This window comes from Chrysemys picta, chromosome 10 (genome assembly GCF_011386835.1).
Source record: "Chrysemys picta bellii isolate R12L10 chromosome 10, ASM1138683v2, whole genome shotgun sequence".
Classification (NCBI taxonomy): domain Eukaryota; kingdom Metazoa; phylum Chordata; order Testudines; family Emydidae; genus Chrysemys; species Chrysemys picta.
In genome coordinates this window covers 20,213,464-20,237,370 of record NC_088800.1, presented here as the reverse complement: position 1 = coordinate 20,237,370, position 23,907 = coordinate 20,213,464, and the positions used below count along the sequence as shown (strand labels likewise).

Genomic DNA, 23,907 nt, shown 5'->3' with positions numbered 1-23,907 from the left:
CAGTTGGTAGTGTTCCCCCATACTCCATGGGGGCTCATCCCCAGGTTGGGATGGTTTTGTAGGGAGCCAATTTGATTATTTATTTTTAAAATAATACAAGAAAATGTTGTATGGAACATCTATAAAGTTGGCTATGATTTGACTTGAAATACACCAAATCCTGCCCCCAGGCTCCCCTAATATAACCTGGATAATACAACCTGGACCCTCTCATTAGTTTTCTCATGCAGATTTCAGTAAGACAAATTACCTGTGAGTAAAGGCAGGATTGCACAGGACAACATGAGAACAGCCATACTAGGTCAGACCAATGGTCCATCTAGCTCAGTATCCTGTCTTCTGACAGTGGCTGGTGCCAGATGCTTCAGAGGGAATTAACAGAACAGGGCAATTACCGAGTGATTCATCCCCTGTTGTCCAGGCCCAGTGTCAGAAGTTTAAGGACACCCAGAGCAAGGGGTTATATCCCTGAACATCTTGACTAATAGATGGACCTATCCAGCATGAAATGGAGTAAGGTAGAGAAGCTCCTGGGCATGATCTCTGAGGAAAAACCTCAGAGTGGACATGGTATTCCTCACTTCCTGCCTTAAGGCCAGTCTTGCGAACCTCCTTAATCAAGAGACCCCCAACTCATTTCATAGAGGTTACCCAACGGCTATCAGATGAATAGTACTTATGTTGGTAAAGTTCTCAGATCCTTCAAGAGTGCTGTGAAAAAATGTAAGCTACATGATATTCGTACATTATATAATATTAAATTCTAAAATATCTGACAATTTCCCCTTCAATATTTTTAATAGAGGACTCCAGTAAATAAGACTTGTTACAGAAATGTGCTTAACAAAATCATTCAGGATTTTGCAGACTCTTCATACTATTGATTTAGAGACTGGGCTGTTAGTACGGTTAAAGTACTGTTTTATGGCCTGAACCAATGACCATGGAAGTCAGCAAAATGATCCCTAGCAGCCTCTGTGGATTGGGCCTTTACTGTTGGATGGTGTTAAGGAAAGATACTATTTTCATCCGTCTGTATCCTGTTGTGAATAGAACATATAGCCAGCCTGGCTTTGAGACTGTTGTGCATAGTTATAATCACTGCTTGGCAAGCCTTGTCCACAGTAATTATCAAATTGAGAATAGCAAGTATAGTACAGTAGCTCATTGTGTAGTCCTCTGTCTGATTATAATGAATACCGACAGTCCCTCACATTCTATTGGCAAACAACATATAGACAGTTCATGCTGTCTAGTTACTCAGTCTTGCTATAGGAAGACACCGATTAGGCAGTACATGTAAAAAAAGGACATGTAAATACATTTCCTTCTATACTCCGTAAAAGATCAAGTACCAAACGTATTTTGGAACACAGAAACAAGGAAATTGCTATACCTGTGGTATCCAGGGTTCGTCAGTAGCCTGTACCAGATGCTAGAGCTAGTCAAAACTTGGCATTTCTAGTTCATTGGAAATTCTGACACTTGGAAATTTGTTTTTAGTCTGAATTGCAACAAAATTTCAGAATTCACCAAAAATGAATTTTTTGAAATTCAAAACAAACAAACAAAAAACTCTTATTGTCTCCTGGGTTCTGGCCAGATTCTGTTTAATCTCTTGCACATGCTATCCTGTATTTTGCCACGCTGAACTATAGGGTTTGATCCTGCAGCCATTCATCACATGAGCAGGCCCACTTGAGTCTGGCTACTCACGTGAGTTAGAGCTATGCATTCAAGCTCATCATGCTGAGATCATAACAAACTAAGGAATTCATTCAAAATTGGTCACTGATATAAATAGGAAAACTTGTTATCTATTGCTCCAAGTGAGCTCGTCAGGACATCAGAGGGGACATGTGACCTTTCATCTCTGGGGCTTACAGTTAATTATAAAGAGAAGGATCATGGTTTGGTACGGGACAATGGACAGCCGTTTCTGATTGTGGCAATGACAGTAGCTACAAATGGGCCAGAGGAAGCCTTCCCTTGAGAGAGCTCCACTTAAACCGAGTATATTTCATGAGAGAATCTTTGAGAGATTGTTTAAAAAATATATTTAATCTGATAGGTAACAGAAGGGATAGTGCCTTTTTTAACCTTGCATTCCTCTTTCCTCTGACCATCCTTTGTTCTCTTTTCTACCTTTTCTTCTGGCTTCTTGTTCATGTTCAACATTAACAACAAGAGAGAAGGAACTCAAGCCAAAATAGGGAAAGGACAAGTTCAAGAATATTTAGATAAGTTAGATGTTTTCATCCTAGGGTGCTTAAGGAACTATTTGAAGCAATCTCGGAACCGTTAGCCATTAGCTTTGAGAACTCATTGAGGATGGGTGAGGTCTAGAGGACTGGAGAAGGGTAAATATAGTATCTATTTTTAAAAAGGGAAACAACGAGGACCAGGGGAATTATAGACTGGTCAGCCTAACTTTGATATCTAGAAAAATATTGGAACAAATTATTAAACAATTTGTAAGCACCTACAGGATAATAGGGCTATAAGGAATCGCCAATTTGTCAAGCACAAATCATGCCAAACCAAAGTACGGAAGCCATGGCTTTGCCCAGCCTCTTAGGCCATTACTCCTGAAGTAACTTGAAAAAAATTTTGCTGTAATTTTCCCATGGTATAAGCTTTCTCTGTGCCTAATGTAGACGGTCTTCCATTTTGGAAAGCTATTAGACAGGAGACGAACCTTAAGAAATTAAAAGGTCAGGGTCAAAGGTCCAGAGAGAAGAATGGGAAGCAATTGTCAGTTCTTTTCACAGTGCAAGAATTAAGGTAACAATTGTAAAGTCTACACTGGGAAAGAAGAAAAAGAAATGACTCGTGCCGTGGGGGAGGGAAGCAGAAAATACAGTTCACAGGGAGCATTCATGCAGCAAGGTTTCCTTCTCACCAGAGAGTGAAAAATGGAGACACAAAATGTAACAGTGCCAGCGCAGCACTGAAAATGAAAGATATTGGGGCAAGGGAGATACCCTTCATAAATAGACAGCTTCTAAACAGATAAAAGGGGTTACCTCATGCAGTGGTAGTATCAGAAAATCAGACGCATTGCAAATGCCAATTTAGGACTGTAAAACATGCTGCATGAAAGCAAACACCTGCAGTATTTCCAGGAGAGATGATGCAAAAGAACTACAGTTTGCAGCAGGATTCTCAGCAACTATTACACACCTACAGCAACATGACTGCGTTACAAGCCATTTGAGATTTTGTGCAGCAGGATTGCTGTAAAGGGGATAAAAACATTATTTAGCGTTCAGCTCCCTCAAACATGCACTTCCTTCTTCTTATTTCAAATCAGTTAATCTGTTTAAGGAGCGTTTATTATAATAAACCTTCAAGGAAATGCTTTTGGAGACTAATATTACGTTATTGCTTTGGATTATTCATGTACTTTAATTCCCCTTGGTATAATCAACAAGTCACTTATGCAAGGCCTCAGAAAACAGGGAACCTGCAGTATACAGTTATTTTCAGTACCTATTGAAGAAGTGGGGAAAGGAAGGTTATGTTGCACAAGCTCACACACAATTTGATTATTTGTTTTTTTAGTGGAAAATCTGTGAGAAGCTACTTACTCGTACACAGTAGGTCATGCCAGTCTTCACAATGTCCTCTCCGCTCTGCACCGGAGGTTTGTCCTGTTTGCTTAGAGGGGCAGACTCAAAGCCCAGCAAGATGCAGTCATCTTGAGATTTTGTATTTACATCAAGTTTGTCCGGGTCCTGCCGTGGATAAGAAGTAGGCAGGCAGCTGATTAAACTGATTTCTGGTGAGGTTGGGCTGCTTGGAACTGTAACACACTCTGTGAGTTTAATTCTTGGCACCTCTTTTGTCCCCAGACAGAAGTTTTTAAAACCAGGCAGATTAGATGGATTGGATAATTTAATATTAGCCATTCGGGGTATCAAAGTGCACAAAGTGGTGGAACTGTCCTGTGTCCCCAAGGTGACATCCTCAATTGGTAAATGAGGTGTGGAGGAATGAGAAGATGAAGAGGAGCCTTTGATATTTAAAGAACTACTTTGTGTACCTTCCTCTAATGATGTTATAAAATCATCCCTAAAGCGACTGTATTTAGCCCTGTGAAGCATTCCTGGGTGTCTAAATAGTCCTACATACAGTACGTGTCCACTGAGACTGTGCTGACTGCGTTCTCTCATAGCCTTGGAAGTTCTGTAACTGGATACTGTTGCATAAATTGGCTTTCTTCTTGTAGAGAAATGACATGGAAATTAAGCAAGTCAAACCATTTTAAAAACAGACGCCAATTGGATATTTTTTGTTGACTGCGTCACACGTGGCTTATTTTTCTTAATGAACATAGCTTAAGTCTGCATGGTCATCTGTATGTAATGCTAAAGGAAACATACACAGGTATAAAAATACTACAGCAGTTTAATCTGAAAAGATGCTATCCATATCTAAAATCACTTCTGCCACAAGCAAGCAAGCCTCTAAATCATTCTCAGCTTTGAACACTCACTGTTATAGCCTGCATCATTAACGGTGAATTCCTGGCTGCAGTAAAGACTAAAAAAAAAAAATATTCCACAGAAAGCAATGCAAGATAGCTAGAATCTCAAAAGCATCTTTAGATTAGCAAGAACCCAAAGAGATACCTTATAAGCCCTGTTCTTAGCATTTTGTATTCAGCTGCCCCACTGGAAAGAAAAATCATGGTTCTGCAATTTGCACATTCTTTATTCACATAATATGATTTTAAAAAACATGCAAAATAATTCTCTGAATGTAGTCAGCAGTTCTTAATACAAATCCTGCTAATTCTTGTCTTAGAGTCATTCAGCATCACAATCTAGAAATACACTCAATATTTGTATGGCCCAGCACAATTTTACTTCAAATCTCCAGACTCATCATCATCATCTTTGTGCAGCTTCATTGTCATCCCTTGAGTCATTTCTAGCTTTTCCTTAAAAGCCAGGTTAAGCAGAATCTTTCTGTTCAAAATTCTGAAGAGTGTGTTGCCGTTTTTGTGAATGAAGTTTTCTGAATGAATTTCTCTGTGTGCAAGCTAATAAATCTGTGAATGAAGCTGAGAATGGCTATAACTGACTGACAGTCCCAGGGGTGTTTAATTTTCATCCAATCAGAAGAAAGCCTGGTGACTCATACACCATAAATACACTAAAGGAGTAGCCATGAAAAAAATGACTTGGGGGGAGGGGGGGGACAGTTTTAATGTGCCTGTAATGAATGGACAAACACATCACTAGTTACAATATCCATAGGTTTAATACAATTTTTGCTCAGAACATAGCAAAAATTCTATTTTGCTATTATGGCTACAAAGCACCATCAGAAGCCAATAATTGAATCTATTGTTCCACTGATATTAGGACATATGGTACGATTCCTGTGGGAAGATGTGATGCATCTTTCCTAGAAACTGAGTTCTTTTTTTTTTTTATTGACTGTTGGTTCAATATCCGATTTATTGCAACATCCTGTGCCTATCAAATTTACTCTAAAGACATGATGAAAACTGCAAAAGCCTAAGCACACAGGAAGCCAGAATCTGAAAAGGAAATGGCATAAAGTAAAATGAAATCTTTCCTCAAATTGCTGAAATAATGAGCACATAATTCATAGAAACACTTGTTTACTTATGTACTGTGCAGCTGTATTCAAGCAATGCATCCAGATATTATTTCAACTTCAGAAAGGATGGCATTCACATTTCATTAAGTATTGTGGTGACTGCCCTGCTGTCACTACCCCAAACACACAGATTTCTGCTATTAGAGGGGGGGAATTTTTATTCCACTTCAAACCTGCTTGCACTAAAACTCACCAATGGTAATAAAATCATGATGGATAAACATCTTATGCATTAAAATGCTAGCTCCAATATCACTGTATAGGATAAGTAAAGGACCATCTTATGCTACTTCACCAACACCACATAGCTTTTTAAATAGATATTGTCAAACCTGTTTCAAATTCCTACCGCTCTTGAAAACATTTATATGGGCTTCCACACCACTCACCTTCTTGATATCCATGATTAAAAGCCCAAGAGCAGAGATTTGCCCAGCTAAGCCCTCACAGGCTGTGTCTACACTGCATTGTAAACCTGAGTCTGAGAGACCTGGACTTGTGGACTCTGGTTCCAAGCCTAGTCTCGAGTGTCCAAGCTTCTTCATTGTAAACCTTGTCCACACTGAAACATTGCAAAATGGCCCCAAGTCACTGCAGGACTCGGTTCTGACCCACCTCGCTAGCAGGGTGTTAGGACCCTGGTCAGATTGATTTGTGTGCAGACGGAAGTAGGGTTTGGGCTCCAACCTGAGTCAGAGCCCAGGCTTAGTGTGCTGTGTGGACATACCCTCAGACTCAAAGGGTTTGAGAATAATCCAGTTAGAACTCAATTCCTGCCACTCAGCAAGTCTGTTCTATCGGCTGCTTGAGACACTTTATCACTAACTTTTAAAGTTTTCAATATTAAATTAATTTTAAGATGATGATATTGAGCCTGATTCTTCTCTCCTGTATATTGTATAAACCAAGAGTACCCTCTGAAGGAGAACTGGATTCCTAGCTGATAATCTTGAATACAACAACAGGAGTGAACTCACAATGTCTGGCTTATTAAAAAGAGATAAGTCAATGCTGCCATCAGGTTACACATGTCTCACAGCATCTAGTATTAATCCTGATAGTAGATTGAGAGGTAAAATTAAAAAAGAGCTGTATTCTAGTACTGGAGCAATACTTGCTCCAGGGAACAATTGTTTCATTTAAATCAACCCATTTCAGGAGGATTCGTCATTTGTTTTGAAACCAAACACTGAGAAAACCTAGCCAAACTGCCAGTTAAAACAATGTCTAACTCCTCATGAAGAATTATATTTAATAAAGGCTTCTAAGCACTTTCTACCTTTTGGTGCTAACAAATGATGCGTGCTAATATGTATTGTACACTTTGAGCAAAGAAACTCTGATATAGCATTGGTATCTGTCCTTTCAGTTCTTTGCTTTAGACACTATTTTAGGACTCCGACCAAGTGATGCAGGAAGTGTGTTTGCATCACTGGTCACTCCAGTTTTTAGAAGCGTTTGCAAAATGAAACTGAAGATCTTATAGGACAGATTCTCAGCAGGTGTAAGTCAGTGCAACTCCATTGATGTAAATGGAGCTACATAGATTAACACTATGGTTCTGACCTGTTGAGTTTTCATGAACTGCATGAGCTGGGAGGGGCTGCTGTGTTGTTCCACACTATCAAAGGACTGCACGGAGTCACCCAACCAATAAAATGCCAAGATAGGCCCATTACACCAGCAGAACAAACTCTCATTGGCTTATCATACACTAAGGCATGTCACTTTCTACCAGCTTCTGAAAACTGCCTTTTCCCATTGGATGTCACATACTTTCTATCCACAGACAGTAGCAGACTGGGCTAGATTAACGCACAGACACCACACACCTGAGTCCCAGCTCCTGGAGTCAAAAGATTCTAGCCCTCATGATTGCAAAGAAAACCTGGAAAACGATACCCAGGCACAGCTGCTGCCATGATGACTGCCTGAGTCTGCAGAGAGCCTGAAACAATAGCTCAGAGCTGGGAACTGCCCCATGCACTTTGATGAGGTGTTAACGCCAAGACACTCTGCTCGGGCGGGGGGAGGGGGGGAGGGAAAGTCTGCCACATCACCTCAGTAGAGGACTCTGATTTTGGCAGGAAGAGAAATGCCCAGTGTGTGAAGAGTGCCTAGTTGCAAATGGTCACAGATAGAACAAACAACATTTCTGCACTTCCAGCCCAGCCAGATGGCTGAGGGCTGCACGTTTCAGCCCTGCCTGGGCGGGGGGGGGGGGGGGTATTCTCCACTTCCCCACCTCCTGGGGTAGAGCAGACAATCAGAATTGCTGGAGGAGGCAGGCAGAGCTCCCTCCTCCCTTTGGGAGCTGAAGCTGTTCTCACAGGAGCCCAGCAGCACAGGGCAGCTCCACCTCATCTCTTCTCTCCTGCAAGCAAGGGGATGGGTTCTCTGCTCCTCCCTGCCTTTCTGCAGCAGCAGGCCTGGGATGGGGGTGGGTGGGTGAAGAGCTCCCCCCCCATACACACATTTTTTGAAGACCTCTTTAGGCACTGAGTGCAATGGGCCCTGCCCGCCCACCCAACAGGTCCACCCTACTGCTCCTGGGAGGAGTGTCACCCTGCTGCTGCTAGGAGGCCAGGCCACAATGTGGGAGCAGAACCAAGGTGGGCCCCTGTGTCATGGCGTCCACATGCCTGCCTTGCCCGAGTCCAGCCCTCTCTGCAATATCAGTCATGTAGAAAGAGCAGGCAAGATGAGGTGTGCAAGAGTCTGCTGGTTGGTTTAGCCCAGTCATCAGCCTGACCTTGCTTAGCCCCTCCCTGCCAAGCTTCAGAGCAAACACGGAAACAGGCCTATTAAGAAAAAAAAAGTTGATCCTAATCAATGGCAGGGTAACAGAACATGAACTTACAGTACAGCTCAAAGAGACCCCGCCAGCGGCCACCGGAGGGCAGACACCAAAGTCAGATTGATCTTAATGGTGCAGTTCTAGGGCAGGAAAGCTTTGCGAGAGCCCCAAATCTCAATGCACTTATCCAAGATACATTCCAAGATCCATTTGATCTGGTTGGATCTGATTGTACTGGGCAGTATCAGACATCACAGAGCCAATCGGGTATGGAAAAAAACCCAATGACTTTCTGCATTTATCAATCACTGTGCAAAGGGTGCTACAGGAGCTTGGGGAAGAGCCATGGAGGCTTTCCCTGCAAGGTCATCAGTTCAAATCCAGTCTAGATGGTAATGTTCCACCCTAAGCTGCATGTGTGTTATGGCCAGGCCCCCTGTGCACAGACAGCTACCTGCCATGCAAGGCAGTTACCTTACATTGGTATCTGGGGCTCCCCTTCTCATAGCTACTGATTTGGAAAGGGTTGGGGGAGGAGCCGCAGGGCCCCCTGACCACCTCTGTTATTTTTATGCACATAGAAGCGTCAGTGGAGATCAGGGCCCCTATTTACAATCTAAACAGGCCAGCCCTTTGGGACAGGGATGGTCTCTTTTCTGGGTTTGAGCATTCTTTCACACAGCAGGGCCCTAACCCCAGTTGGCACTAGCATCACATAAATATTTACAGGACAGACCCAGCCCCGCGGTCCTTTTGGATTCCTCAGTGCTACCAGATGGCTAACCAGCCATAATAGCAAGAGCTGCCCGGTTCCACCTGCAGCTGGCCTGGAGATTGCACCCCATGCGATCATATACAGCCCAGGACAGGCGTAATTATTGCAGCTCATTCCATCTAGGAATGAAGCCACAGCCACAGAAATAGCTCGCACTGGTACAAAACATAGCAGCCTGTCTGCTTAGCAACATGTCACCATCACCATCACCATATAACCCCAGTGCCAAGTTCTCTGTACTGGCCTCCTGGCGAATACAAGAGGAAGACAGACAATTGTTACTTCTGTTTTGAAAGTGCTCAGATATTTCTGGTGGGGGTGGGGTGCTGAGGCACATAAGCAAGAGAAAGGATGGGACAGCGAATGAGGGGATTGGAATGGATGAGTGAGTCAGGCAAGAGGGCTCGCCAGCCCAAGGCAGGGCTCAGAGTAAGCAGGAGAGGGAATGAGAGCAGGGCAGACTGCGTTCAGGCCTTGCATACACTAGAAACAGACTCTAAACCTTCCTCACAGCTGCTAAGACCAATTCACTTGCACTAGGGTTAGTAACATGAACCCTAACATAGGCACGTCACTTCAGTCTGATCTAGCCTGGGCACCATTACGTGGCTGGCATTAAAAACACTGGTGACTCATCCTACTACAGCTCCCAACCTTGTTAACACCGATGGAGCTAAACCAATGTCAGCAGCAATGGGAAATTAGTGTAGACAGCTCACAAGTGTGCACGTCCCCTCCTGACACAAATGAGGTCTGATTCCTGTGAAGGGAAGTTTCAGAGATTACATGGGAGCAAGGTAACAAAACAAGAGGGAGGAACTGGTGGCAATGCAAGGAGTCTGTAAACAGCATTGCCAGTTGCATGCATCTTCCTGCCGATGCCGACGGTTCTAGTCCTGCAGAAATTGAAAAATCCAAGAGGGAGACCTGCTGAGCTTTAGCATCGCCTTTATCTTACACACACACACACACACACGCGCGCATCCCCCTCTGTGTGGGGAGCAATGACACAGGCTTTCTTTCAGAGGGCCAGGGATATGGACCGGCCCCCCAAGACTTTTGTGCTTGTAGAATATTACATAAGGTGACATACTCCAGAGGGAGGAGGCTATGATGAAATTGTCCAGCTCCCTCCCCCCACTCCTAACCCTGATACATGGAACACAAGCATCAACATCTCAGCAAAATGTGTTTGACGACATAGGGGCTGCAAGAATTGGCCTTCTGGGAAATGGGACGAGCCTCCTAATAATGCCTGAGTCATACATGACAAGATTTTGACAGTCTGATTTCCCACCCGTGGTGCTAGAGAAAGGAAGCAGCATTAACCAGCACTTACCTAGCTGGTGGCACCATTGAGTGGGATTAAGGTGTAGGAGGTATAATAGCTGACTACTTCTCAGAGCCACAGAGCTCCAGAGCACAATGGAATTGTAAAAAAGCCCTGTTTTCAGGAACAAGAAGAAATAGAAGTTTGGTAGCAAGAGCCAGAACAAAACTGCAGCAGGAAAAGAAACATTAGCCTTTGTGGAAGGAAAAACAACATTGTGCGTTTCAGTTAAAGAACTCTCTTCTCAAGGCAAGGCTGCAGTTTCAAACTAGTGGGCGGTCAGCCTCTGACCACCAGGGAGCACAAAGGGCCTTTTAGCATTGGAGAAATGGAGCCTGCAGTCTTGTTTAAAGTATAAAAGGAGGCTGTGTCTCTCGCACACCACTCTGGTTCACATTGGTCTCCTCTGTTGGTGTCACAGGGAGGTTATGGCATGATGCTGCAGTTCATTGCACTCCAGTTCCTGAGGCCTGCTGGGGAGGAAGCCAAACCCTTGCTTGGAAACAGAGGACAATACAATTTTCCAATTTTCTTGGCTGGGGTCTACTTTAATGAAGTGGTGCATATTTCCTGAAGCCTCTATCAGGACTCATTTTCTCAGGCAATAAGAACATCCTTGTAGTCCAGGTATTCCGCTTGGATTGCCTGTGGCAGTTTTGTAACAGATTCCTGTGCTGTCTGTATTATAATACCATAAACTCATTGAACCAGAACCCAGCTAAATGTACGTGCATATTGCAGTTTCACCACAGAGAAAATGTGCCTCTGTGAAGAACAGAAACTCTGCCTTAAGAACATAAAGTGTTATTTATTCCTTCTCATAACAAGAACTAGGGGTCACCAAATGAAATTAATAGGCAGCAGGTTTAAAACAAACAAAAGGAAGTATTTTTCCACACAAAACACAGTCAACCTGTGGAACTCCTTGCCAGAGGATGTTGTGAAGGCCAAGACTATAACAGAGTTAAAAAAAAACTAGATAAGTTCAAGGAGGATAGGTCCATCAATGGCTATTAGCCAGGATTGGCAGGGATGGTGTCCCTAGCCTCTGTTTGCTAGAAGCTGGGAATGGGCGACAGGATGGGTCACTTGATGATTACCTGTTCTATTCATTCCCTCTGGGGCTAGATGGACCTTTGGTGTGACCCAGTATGGCCATTCTTATGTTCTTATTGGCTAGATCAGTGTTTCTTCTACACTATTATCCTGCCTTTGCTACTGTGCCAACTGCTTCCAAAGGTGGTGTAAAATTCCCAAGAGATGTTCCATGTTATGCTATGAAGGAAGATCCTAATGACTTTTGCTGATGATACACCTATGCTCTGATGCACAACAATAGATAGCCGTTGTAATCCTATCCTGGCTAGGGTCATCTGCAGCGGTTCCAATTCATAAATGTGTAACCAATGTTTTCAACTTTAAACTACTTACTTCCATTGCATCAAGGAGCTGTGAGTTCCATTGCTTAAATCTACCGTGCACAGCACATTTCTTTACAAGAGCAAACATAACACCTCTACAACATTTCAGTACTATCAGCTCTTCTGGGGACAACCAACACTGTGCCTGGAACATTACACCTTATCTCCAGCAGCCTTGGTGGCAGGCAGGGATAGTTAGATTGGTCCCTTTAGGGTTAGCATTCTAGCAAGCTATTCTTATAACAGAGGGTGAAGGATACCCAATGAAGAATTTCAGTTAATGTAACACTAGCTGTATAAAAATTGCATTTTATACACAGGTGGAAAGGGGCAGGTATTAATGTGACCTGCATTACTATCTGCCCACAAACCCCTCTTCATAGTCCTATCAAGAGGCTGGAAAGTGGCAAACAATATAGTGTCAAGTTACATCTCTAAGGCGTGTTATGTAGGGGAGATTTTCAATTGAAGTGCCCATCTGGAGTGGCATATGTTATAAGGACAGTCTCAGAAGTGCCCTTTGGAGGGTGCTTCTTTCAGGGGGATAAGATCATTTGGAATGTAGGTCTGGCCATCCAAATGTTAGTAGAGCAGATAGTGAAAATATTACTGCTATCCTCCTCGGCCGGCCAAACCTCATGTCTCTATGTAGTCTCTGCATCCAGGGTACATGTTTGTACTAACATGGACAGAAGCACTCAGACTGAATAGGGTTTATTGACCTCTTCCCTAAGACAGCTTAAACTGCAGCGGATGTTTCCTGTCGCATGCATTTTCTCATATTAATTCCCTGTCTCACCCACACACTCACTGCAATCACATTCATCGACTTGTGAATGCAAAGCACATGTAAGCAGTGGTTCTATTCTCACATGCACCAGGAGAAGCTTAAAAGCAGCATTACACGTGTCTTGTAATTATAATCAATGCACAAATTTCCTGTATTTCTGCTAGAGCGCAGCTTCTAACAAGACAACAGTTTTAAATGTTTGGAAATGTGCATTAAAACCTGGTGAATGTGAGGGAATAACGTGAAGGGATTCGTTAATGAGGAGAGATGAATTAGCAGCTTGAGTGAAACAGGCAAACCCTGAGGACTTATCTTGGATGCATATAGCAAAAGCAGAGTTAATACAGGCACGGTGAGTGAGAGACAGCTGTCTCAATGCAGGGGAAAACCTAAACACTTTTGCTTCCTCACTGACATGCATGGTTGACAGCAGTTTTCAACCTTTTTTCATTTTCAGATCCCTAAAAAATGTTGAATGCAGGTGTGGATCACTTTGGAAACCTTAGACTGTCTGTAGATCCCCAGGGGTCTAACCACTGACTTAGGATGAAATAGCAGAAATCTTTATTTACTTTGTAACTAGCAATTTATTAAAAAGCACAACATTTGTCCCCGAGCACTGATGGAGCTTCAATTTAATGGAGACTGATCCTTATAAATGTGTGTCCGGAATTCTTTTTCAAAGCTAGTTATTGAAAGGTTTAACCCACTGCGGTTTTATTTCTATTGCAGCTTACTTTACAGGTATGGCTTCAGGAGAGCGGAAAGTCCCCTCCACACACACACACAAAATATTCTTTCAACTGTTCGATATTGGTTCCAGGTATTTTTCCATCATTGCAATTCAGTAAAAAGCCAACTGTGCTTTCCCTCTGTTGATATTCACCCCTTCTTGTCAACTGTTGGGAATGGGCCACATCCACCCTAACTGAATTGGCCTCCTTAGCACTGACCCCCAAGGTGGTGAGGCAACTCCCATCTTTTCATGTGCTGTATATTTATACCTACCTACTTTTTTTTCACTCTGTGCATCTGATGAAGTGGGTTCTAGCCCCTGAAAGCTTATCCCTAAATAAATGTGTTAGTCTCTAAGGAGCCACAAGGACTCCTCGTTGTTTTTGCTGTACTTTATAAGTGTAGGTTAAATTTCCGATTTCATACAGGCAAGGGACTGATCACATGGGCTGAAGACACGCGGTCAGTTAGCAGTGATTGTAGGTCAAATTTTCAAAAGCCTATATCTCTTGAAAATGGCACTTGGGCACTTTTGACATTTTTATCCTAAATACACAAGCAAGGAAATTCAGAGTTTAGGGCAACGCTGCTTTTCTTAAACACCAGCTATCAAATGCCTGCAAGAGGGGCCAAGGCCATTAAAATTTAGACATCTTGTAAGATGATTTATAAAGAAGCGGCACATCTTCCTCTGGAGCTCTGTGTCTAGTTTGGTTCCCCTCACCATAAGCCAATTGAAAATTATATATTCTCTAGAAATGTAGTTGAAGTTTGAGAGGGGGCAACAGAGATTGTTAGAAGTGCAGTAGAATAGTCATAGGAGGAGATTGCAAGAACTAGGATTATTTAGCTTGGAAGTGTAGAATGTGACTGAAGCCAGTTGCTAAAGGTGAAATGATTTGCAAAGCAGACACTACTGGTGGAGGGTGCACGCATAAGGCTTTGGTGAGCCGAGTTAGGCAAAGCTGGAACTGAAGGAGAGTTTCTAATCCTTCTCCTGGCCTTGCAACCACATTTCCTGCCCACCCCACCCAACACTTCACCTAAGACCAGATGTTCTCCTTTTCATTTTAGGAAAAAGATGAACAAATAGTCCGGTAAGACAGAGCTGCAATGTAGGGAAACAGCAGTGAGATGGAGACATTCACCTATGAGCACTAGTTCAATCCAGCCCTAGTCAGCAGCTGTAACCTAAAAGTCTAAGCCGATGGCTACACTAGACCGCTTGCAGCTGCGCCACTGTAAGCTCTCGTGTAGCTGCACTAAGCCGAGAAGGGAGCGCTCTCCTGTGACTTACTTAATGTAACGAGTGACGGCAGCAGGAGAAGCACTCCCACCAACATAGCACTGTCCACCCACACCCCTGAGATTGGTGTAACTTACCTTGCTCAGGGGGGTGGTTTATTCACACACCTGCACAACATAAGTTATAGCGACATAAGTGGTAGTGTACATATAGCCTTTGGCTAGGCCTATCTCTACACTTAAAAGGCTACAGTGGCTCAGCTGTGGCGCTTCCATGTAGACACTCACTGTGACAATTGGAGGGTTTCTCCTGTCGCTGCAGTTCATCTACCTCCCCGAGAGGCAGTAGCTAGGTTGGTGAAAGAATTCTTCCATTGACCAAGCGCTGTCTACACCTGGGGTTAGGTTAGCATAGCTCCGTCTCTCAGCGGTGTGGATTTCTCACATCTCTGAGAGCTGTAGCGATGCTGATGCAAGTTTTCAGTGTAGACCAGCCCTAAAATCCAAAGGTTGCTTGCCAGCCAGTGTGAAATGAGTCAAGATCACTTCAGTTCAAAGAGGGAAAATGTGTTCACATTAAACACCCCTTTTAATAGGCACTTGGAGAGAGAGAGAAGTCAAGTATTGAAGAGGTGTGGAAAATCAGCTACCATTTTGCATCCTAGTGGTCCCGCCAGGCCCAAGGTGAGGCCCATGGACTAGGCACATTGTGAGGAAAGTTTGCACTGTATATGCCCCTTCTGCGGATATGACAGTACTGCTGTCAAATTAACCCGGTTCACAAACACTAGAACCACTTTACTAAGGGAGAGAGTTCCATATGTAATAGAGATAACAGGTTTTTTGGGCCTGCTATTTGAGGCCAACAAGAAGAGAACTAGCCATATACCGGAAGGACATGCAGACACCCTTAAGTAGAAGTTGCAGATAGGAAATCAACACACTAAGAACCCCACAGATTTGCAGTGACAGCTGGTGATATAACTTCAGCACATCCTGTGAGTAGGACAGCCAGGGGATAGCCACACAAAACCTAAGCAATAAGGAGCCCAACCAAAGAGATCAAATTAAAACCAATCTATGTTGATTGTCACATGCCAAGTGCTCAATGCAGCACAGGCTTCCTGCAGAGCAAATACAGCATCTACTGCCTGGCTAGTAAGTAAAACTGGAGCCTGTCTGAGCCTACCCCTGTGGCGTACTGTGAGGCCATCCACGCCCTCTTCACTTCTTAAATCTACTACAGATTTGATACACTTACAATGCTGTCCAGAACATACAACCCAAGGCAACTGGAGGGCACATAGGACTGAAGGACAAATAAGGGCACTACAGGTTGGGGTGTTCTTTGCTTTTTTAGAATTAGTTATCAAAGCTCTATTACTGGCTAAAAAAAAAAAACAATCCTGAAAACAGGAACAAATTCAGCAGGATGACAAAGTACCGCACAGTACTAGGCAGTGTCGGCTCCACAAGGGAGCATGGTTCAGCAAGAGCACTACACAACTGGGGCCAATTCCAAAGGAAATAGGAAACAATGATTTCCAAAGAACCACCACTTACTCCTGCACTGGTATTTGATATTATACAGGTAAAGTGCCACCCTTGCTTAGATGTGACCATTAAAAATATACATAATTTCTTAATTAAATTACAAGTTTGAGAACACCCAAATACACATACTGAAAAATACTTCAGTGGAAACTAACCTTTCCCGGTGTCCAGGCAGCTGTGCGTGATGGCTATCTAGCAAGTGTTAGAGAATTTATTCCCAGTGCAGACGACTAGTCACAGCACCTCCCCATGCTCCAGAGGGTCAGCATGTGTGCTATCTTAGCCCTGGGGTTGGGGTTGGTTTAATTTAATGCAATGTAGATACTTAGGGGATCAGAAAGATCGCTGTAATGGTAGGGAAGTTTTAGAGACTGCCGTGATTTTCCTCTTTTCGCTCCCTCTGTTCCTGTAGAACCATTCTCCTCACCTCATCCCTCCACGGACTTGTTTGGTACAAGAGAATTCTTTACAGCTCCTGCCATCTGGAGCAGCCTTTCCTTTACTCACAAGCAGCAACTCACCATCTGTTTAAAAAAACTCATCAAGCAAGATTTTCAAAGGCACAAAAAGGTAGCTAGGCTCTCAACTCCCATTGAAAGTCAATGGGAGTTGGGCGCATAACTAACCTGTGCACCTTTGGAAAAAAAAAAAAAATCACCCTATGAGAAAACAATTCCCCCATTCCCATGCTTATACCTTTAAATTAATTTTTTAAAAAAATCAATGTTTTAAAGCCTTTTCTTGTTGTCTGTCTGAAAGGTGCCATCCAAAGAGAGCTCTTGTATTGAAAATATTTTTTAAAATACACAAAAAATAGCACAGATTTCGAAGTACCATGCTGTTAAAAGATCAAATGAGTAGCACAGCCGAGCTCACTGTTGCTGTGTAACTGTGATAGCAAGAAACAAATAGCCAAGTACACAGGATGAGAGGAGGACGCATTATAGAAAAATTAAAGTGATTGCACCACACACAGCTAATATGCTTTTTGCTATTAGGCATGAGAGCCATGCCTGCATGCATGAGGTTATTGCCATAGCCTCCAGGAGTCTCCAAGGGAACCTAAAGACAAACAGCACTTTTGTAAATATAACTACAGGAAGTGCAGCTTGCTCCATTTCCTCTGTTTGTCCTCACGTAAGAGCAAATCTGGTATCAGCGTTCCATGACTACTAGACTCCTCTTTGCTCATTAAAGTACTATCCTTGGGAACTAACCTCGTTACAGATAGCTGGATATTTTAAATAATGTCCAGATGGACACCCACACACATCCGCCTGTCATAGAGAACGTGTATCAATGACTGCTGTACTGACAGACGGTATCAAGTAGCTGTCAAAGGAAAAGGTTAAATATAGCACTTAACTGCATAATTCTGTTTTGTCCAAATGGTACAGCCGGGCATTCCAACTTGGAAAGTTCCCTCCTGCATTTCATAGTGAACTTCTCAGCAATCTAAGAAAAGAAACCATGAGGAAAACTAGTTACCTGTTCTGTGTCTTTCTTCTGAGGAAGTTGAGCACATAAACACAAAAAAGGAGGTACCAGAATTATACAAATAGTTCTCTCATTTGCCTACGCAGTGGTTGAAAAAAATCTGAAAGAAAATCCAAAAGCTAGCCCGTTGCATAACTAGAGTGATTTGAATCAGTGAGCTCTTCACCACACATCTCCGACATGCCAGTTTAAAAATTATCATGCCAAATTCTCAGCTTTGTCAATACAATAGTGATGCTTCAGATACTAACTCAGAACAGTTTGGTAAAAATTTTCTGCAAGAGCTAGAACTGGTAGCTGGTCATAGTTTTTAGATGAAACTGAGACAGTACTAGCCAACTGAGAATTGCTTTGCTCTTAATATCGGCTAGTGAATTATTTTGGTTCTTTATGAAGTATTTGCAGATATTCAACCTGCGTCAATGCCTACACACCAACTCCTTTCCCACAAAAAGGAAACAGTACCTCTCTGGCAAACCACTATCATGTTAAAAGCAAAAGCTGCATTACTGCAACATAAGGGAGAATTTACACAGAGAAATCCAGAGCTCTTGTTCCCATAGCTCTGCCACTTTGCACACAGCAATACAAAAAGGCAGATGCACAAGGTGTAATTTAAATACTTTCATATGTAGAAACATTCAAAAATGCAGAAGACTTCTTAATATGGGAATAACTAGCTCCCTGACTTCTTGAATATAAAGTGTCTCACCTATAAACGGTGTATTATGTAGTTCTACCCTGCCTATGTTTAAAGAAAAAGAAAGGCACTAGCATGGATATTGCATGCATGCTATCAAGTAACATCATATATTGTGATTATTGTTAATGAACATTCATTAAAATAGATTCTAGTTTCTTGGAATGTGAGCCTTTAAGAGCAGTGGTGGGTCAGTGCTTTGAGTTATTCTTTGAAGTACTGGGATAATTGTAGTAGATGTCTCAGAGCGTAAATTCAAACATCTAATTAAACAGGTTTGTTGGTTGTTGTTTTTTTTGAATGGCCATTTCAAATATTTCTGTTTGGTGCTCCAATCTGGAATTGCATTCTCAGAGCAATGCTAAAAGACTAATCAGAAATTATGTTTTGGTTTTGTTCATATTTCAGGCCCAGATGTGATTATTTTTGGAATTTACTCAAAAATGTTATTCTCACTGAGGACTAAACTCATGGGAAGTTTGGGCTTTCATTTGTAATATTTTGATTTAAATAATTGTTTTGAACTATGGAAATGTTGTGGTAAGTCAAAGGACCAAATATTCTCTGGGGACTTTCCAAAATTCACCTTTGGGTTGAGAACATACATGAGAAATCTCAAAGCATTGTTGCTGCAGAAAGTTACAGAATTTGAAATTTAGGGTTTGTAATGGAAGTTCTTTCAAAAGCCATGAAAGAACTGCAAGAGCAAAACTACAGTATGAACCTGATTTTATATATAGAAAATCATTAATGTACTTCCAATCTCAAAGGACATGGGAGTAGCAACACCAGTTAATGGTGTAGTGCTGATAGCTGAGGTGAAGTGAGCAGTTGTGATGAGTCACTGGAAAGTCAGGAGCTCCCCACATGCAAGAGACACAAATTTTCAAAGGGATATTTAGCACAGGATCTTCAGTAATGCAGGGATAAAGATCTAGGCAGAGGTCAGATGAGGACAATACAAAAACCCATGTGTTACCACACTATGGTACAAAAGATGTCAACAGCTCCAAACATTGTCATTATCTGCTGCTTTTTTTGTCCCTTTTACTCCTAAGTAGGAAGTGATATTCATCTTGGATTTTGCACACCCAGTTTTATTTCAATTCCAAGACAGTGACATTGATTAGTTCCCTTGCAGGAATTTCTGAACAGTGGTAGATTTTACATACTATATAGAAAACCTATATTTTGCCTTCATGCCATGGTGATAATTCCAAGACATGAGCAGATTAATGGGAAGTGTTAATGAGTATCAGCCTCTGGTTTTAATGCCTTGCTTTATTTGTCTGGGTCACACTCAGTGATGATTGTTTGTATGCATTCAAGGCCAACTTTACTTCATCCTGAAAATGTGTAGTTCAGATTTAGGACTCGTCTTCAACAAGATGCTTCTGATGCTTTTTTCAAATTTGTAAGTTCCAAGAGTTCTACTAAAACTACACTTATACAGAGAACTTCTGCAAAGGACTTAAGAGTTTTCACTTGAGTTTTCTTTTCAATTTTGTAAGTGACCAAAATGTATGTCTCCTATGATACAAAATCTTTAAACAGGTTGTTTTACCTGGAAACATTTCAGTGAAGGAAACCAAAGAGAACCAACCAAGTGACTTTCCCAGTAATGAACTCTGCACTTGGGAACAATGTCTAGCTGGTACATTGTTTACTTCCAAGGAGGCAAACTGTAAAGATACCATGCACACTACCACCTGGTGGACAAGCTACAGAAAAACACTGGTATTTGCCCGGAAAAGCAGTAACAAATCTTCATACTTAATCAGAACTAAAGTACTAGGCAGCATATGGTGCTGGTGAAGTTTTGGAACAGACATGAAATAAGGACATTGCAATTGGTAAATGAATATATCACCGTAGTAAGAGATATTTCTACAATCACTTTTATTAGTTTATGGAAGAATCCCCACTAGTATTTACATAGTGCAAAAAAAGCTATTACTCCAAAAAAGTATGGTAGATCGAACAATTATCCTTCATACAGCAAAAAAGAAAACAAAACCCTTCATCTTTTATAATAATTTTCTACTGTTTAACCTAAGTTTTGCTACAAATGTTAAGACATTAAAGATTAACTGTTTATCTTATTAGAATCTATTAAAAAATATATGAACCATTTATGAACATTTAGAAGGTGGGCTGTGCCAACTGTGTTGCTAATTTCAGTGTTATCACTCAGTATAAATTTCAAGTTAGACATTCTTACATTTCATTGTGTGTGGAAGGGATGGCTAAAAACCCAGATAGGCTGCATCTATGGCTTTCTTCTGCTGGTTTTTGTTTTTGTAAACAAATCTTCACATTGAATTTGAATGATTAAAATATGATCAACATTAAAATCAACTGGATATTTTGATTAGTTGGCACAACTTCACAGAGAATACTTAGACAGTTTTAGCAAACAGCAGCTTTTCAAACAATAAAACTTTTTTGCATTCATATTTAAAGTAATGTTATTAAAATTTAAACTTCAGGTTAAAGAACTGGACTGAATCATGTGAAAATCCTCACCCACATAAGCATTAGAGATCTCCCACCTTTATGTTAAGAAATCAGACAAGTGCATTATTGAAGAACATTTTCTATAGTTTTTTAATTTTAAAAATACGGGACAAATCCTGCAGTCATTGTTTGGTTCCAATCCTGCAAACACTTACAAAGGTGTTTCAATTAAGCATACCAATAGGTCTGCTGAGTTCAGTGGAACTACTCGTGTTCCTAAAGTCAAGTATGTAAGTAAGTATTTGCAGGACCAGGGCCTTCATCCTTACTCAGACAAAAAATATATATGTTTGGTCTGATGAAGGACTACGTTCTCCAGATTTTTTCCCCTAAATTTATTTTTGCACAAATACCAGAAGTGTTATATAAAATAATTTCTATGCATAGTCACCTCTATCAATTCATTTGTAAAGATGCCCTACCACACATTATTTTTCATGTTTTGCCAGATGTATGAAATCTAAATAATCCAATAGTCTTTGAAAGAAAAAAAATGGATATTTGTTTTCTGAATAATCTTCACAACAAAGTATATAGTCATATAACTCCAGAAACATCTGGTTTTTTGAGTGTAACAACCTGTACAATAAATTGTATATTTTTATAGTGAAATAGAAATCCAGCTATCTTAAAAAATTAATCATGGCACTATAAAATAACCTATCGGAAAGGTTATGCTTTTTTTATTTCTGTTGCTGATAGAAACAAGATTACCACAAGATCAAGATTATACCTCTTAAGTGCTGCACATTGCAAGGAACTTCCCTAATTTTAGATGCAAATGGACCTCTTCCCAGACACACAGTCATTCCATTCGCAATTATCTCTCATTCTCATCTTATCAAAAGGAAACGTTCTAAATGGATGGTTTCCTTTACTCTGTTTTGGTTTGCCTTTCTGGAGATGATCATTCACATTTTCAAAGATTCTCCTTGTTTGCTGGCAAATAGAGAGGTACTAGATGAGCTGTATCATCTTTAATGAACTCATAATATACTTATGTAATCTGTAGCAAAATTACAATTAAACAGTGGGTTGAAGATTACAAGTAGATTTCCTGTTTGATATAAATGTCAAATCTTAAAATGACTGTCCAAGTTCAGAAAAGACAAAAAAGAAACCTTTGTAATGCTACTACCTCAAGATCAAGAGTTATTTGAATCACTGTCATGGAATAAGCAAAAGGAAATGTACAGATGATTATAGTTTTTTGTAATCCCACTTTCCATTTTGGGAAAATCTAGGTCAAATTCTATCCTTAGTGTGCACAGATGATCTTAGTTGTTGACAGAAGCTGTGCTTACACATCCAAGGGCAAACATTGATCCTCTGTCAGCAGTTCAAACCCCTATCATTTCCTAAATCAACTAAACCTTTCGAAGTGTATGCACAATAAAATCTGCAGTACAAACAATTGGGTTAATATTTAGGAGGCATCATTCTTTACTCTTTGTATTCCTATAAAAGTCTGTTGCTAATATCTAGGAAGATTATATCAAGGAACTAAGAACATGACAGGACAGCTCTTCAACAATGTCCTGCATAGCATTTGCTATGTCTACAGATACCAAAGTGTTATTTACATAATACTCAAACTCTTTGTTTCCACAATGCTCATTACCATCTGAAAGACAGGACTAGATATTTCCTAAGCCTGGAGTCTGAGTTTCCCAGTGCAACATGAAATACCAGTATTACAAATACTAAAAAAGTGCTGGTCCCAAATTACGTAAACTAAATGTGCAACTAAAATGTCCATTTATTTTGTGTTACTGAAAGTTACCTTTTTTTAAATGGAAGTGGTCTAGAGAATAATGAAGTAGAATTAAAACAAATCTAGGTTTGCCATGAAAAACTGTTATTCGTGAAAATGGTTCTTTGGCTACTCTTGTAGTCAAGTCCTTGGTGCTGATGGCTTCAGTACATTTATTGCCAGTACTGGACAAAGTTAGAAAATTCAGACTTAGTGTGCAAGGATTAGACATATACTCCATCCCCAATCTGAAATAAATTCATCACCAGAGAATGGATTTCATTTCAATACTAGGAACAAAAATGGATAATTCTATGGCAGCTTATTCGTTTCTGGCTTCTTTTTTTTTTTTTGAACCACTGACACCTCTCAGAACTCCAAGGCACTTTCCTGCCTTCCCAGAACAACTACTTTACTACTCTAGAAGTCAACTACTAGGCTGCTACAACTGAGGAACAAGAGGTCACATTCTCAATGAGAATTAATCCTAAAATTGATCCTGAACTTAATATAAAAGTGGCCAGAATCAAAGCATGCAAGTGAACACAACCATACACTTAGCTATTATATCAGTCACACTTACTGTTAAATACTCAGATCACTTATGCCTGTTTTATTTAATGTAAATAAAATTATGCACATCAGCATTCCTGAGGTAAGTGAAAGAATAAGGAAGCAGTCAGTTACTAAGAACAACATGGATGGTGGTCATGGTTAATGGTTCCCTTACTTTGACTCCGCACACAGTGATTTTTTTTTAAGTATTTCATTGGAAAAAAGCAAACACATACATTAACTACAATTATTTTGCTATGTGGTTTTGGGTTAAAGTTATTCTAACATATTGTAACCATCTCATTACAGTCCGCATCTTTTGTGATATACCCTCATAGACCCAACTAAAAGCTGCATCTGTCTTAGCATAAGAATCATGCATACATTTCTCTATAATCTCCTCTTCCTTTTGACTGCAAGAAAAATGTTTTTGGATTTTTCTGGCTTCTCTTCCATTTTATTTCCTGGTATAATTAGAAAATTATAGCCAATCAGGTTAAAATGATTGGGGTATCAGCAATGCAAAACGCTGGTAACTGTTGCAAGTCTTAAAACATAGATCAGCTCATGTGTTGAAAAAAAGAAACAGTCAAATTTAAGAAGA

General features: G+C 40.9%; 1 protein-coding gene across 4 annotated transcripts in view; it reads right to left on the bottom strand.

Moving 5' to 3' along the window:
- Positions 1-5,067, bottom strand: part of SHC4 (SHC adaptor protein 4) — a 54,183-nt gene extending 49,116 nt beyond the window's left edge. For 2 of the 4 annotated variants that reach the window (XM_005304016.5, XM_065558166.1), the window contains exons 1-2: positions 4,872-5,028; positions 3,591-3,737 (exon numbers count right to left, since the gene is read on the bottom strand). In XM_005304016.5, the coding sequence (XP_005304073.1) occupies positions 3,591-3,608 (18 nt within the window). In that variant the 5' untranslated portion in view covers positions 3,609-3,737; positions 4,872-5,028. Of the gene's footprint in view, positions 1-3,590 lie in introns of all 4 variants that reach the window. The other 2 variants (XM_005304014.5, XM_005304015.5) reach the window with 1 other exon arrangement.
- Positions 5,068-23,907: the final 18,840 nt, after the last annotated feature.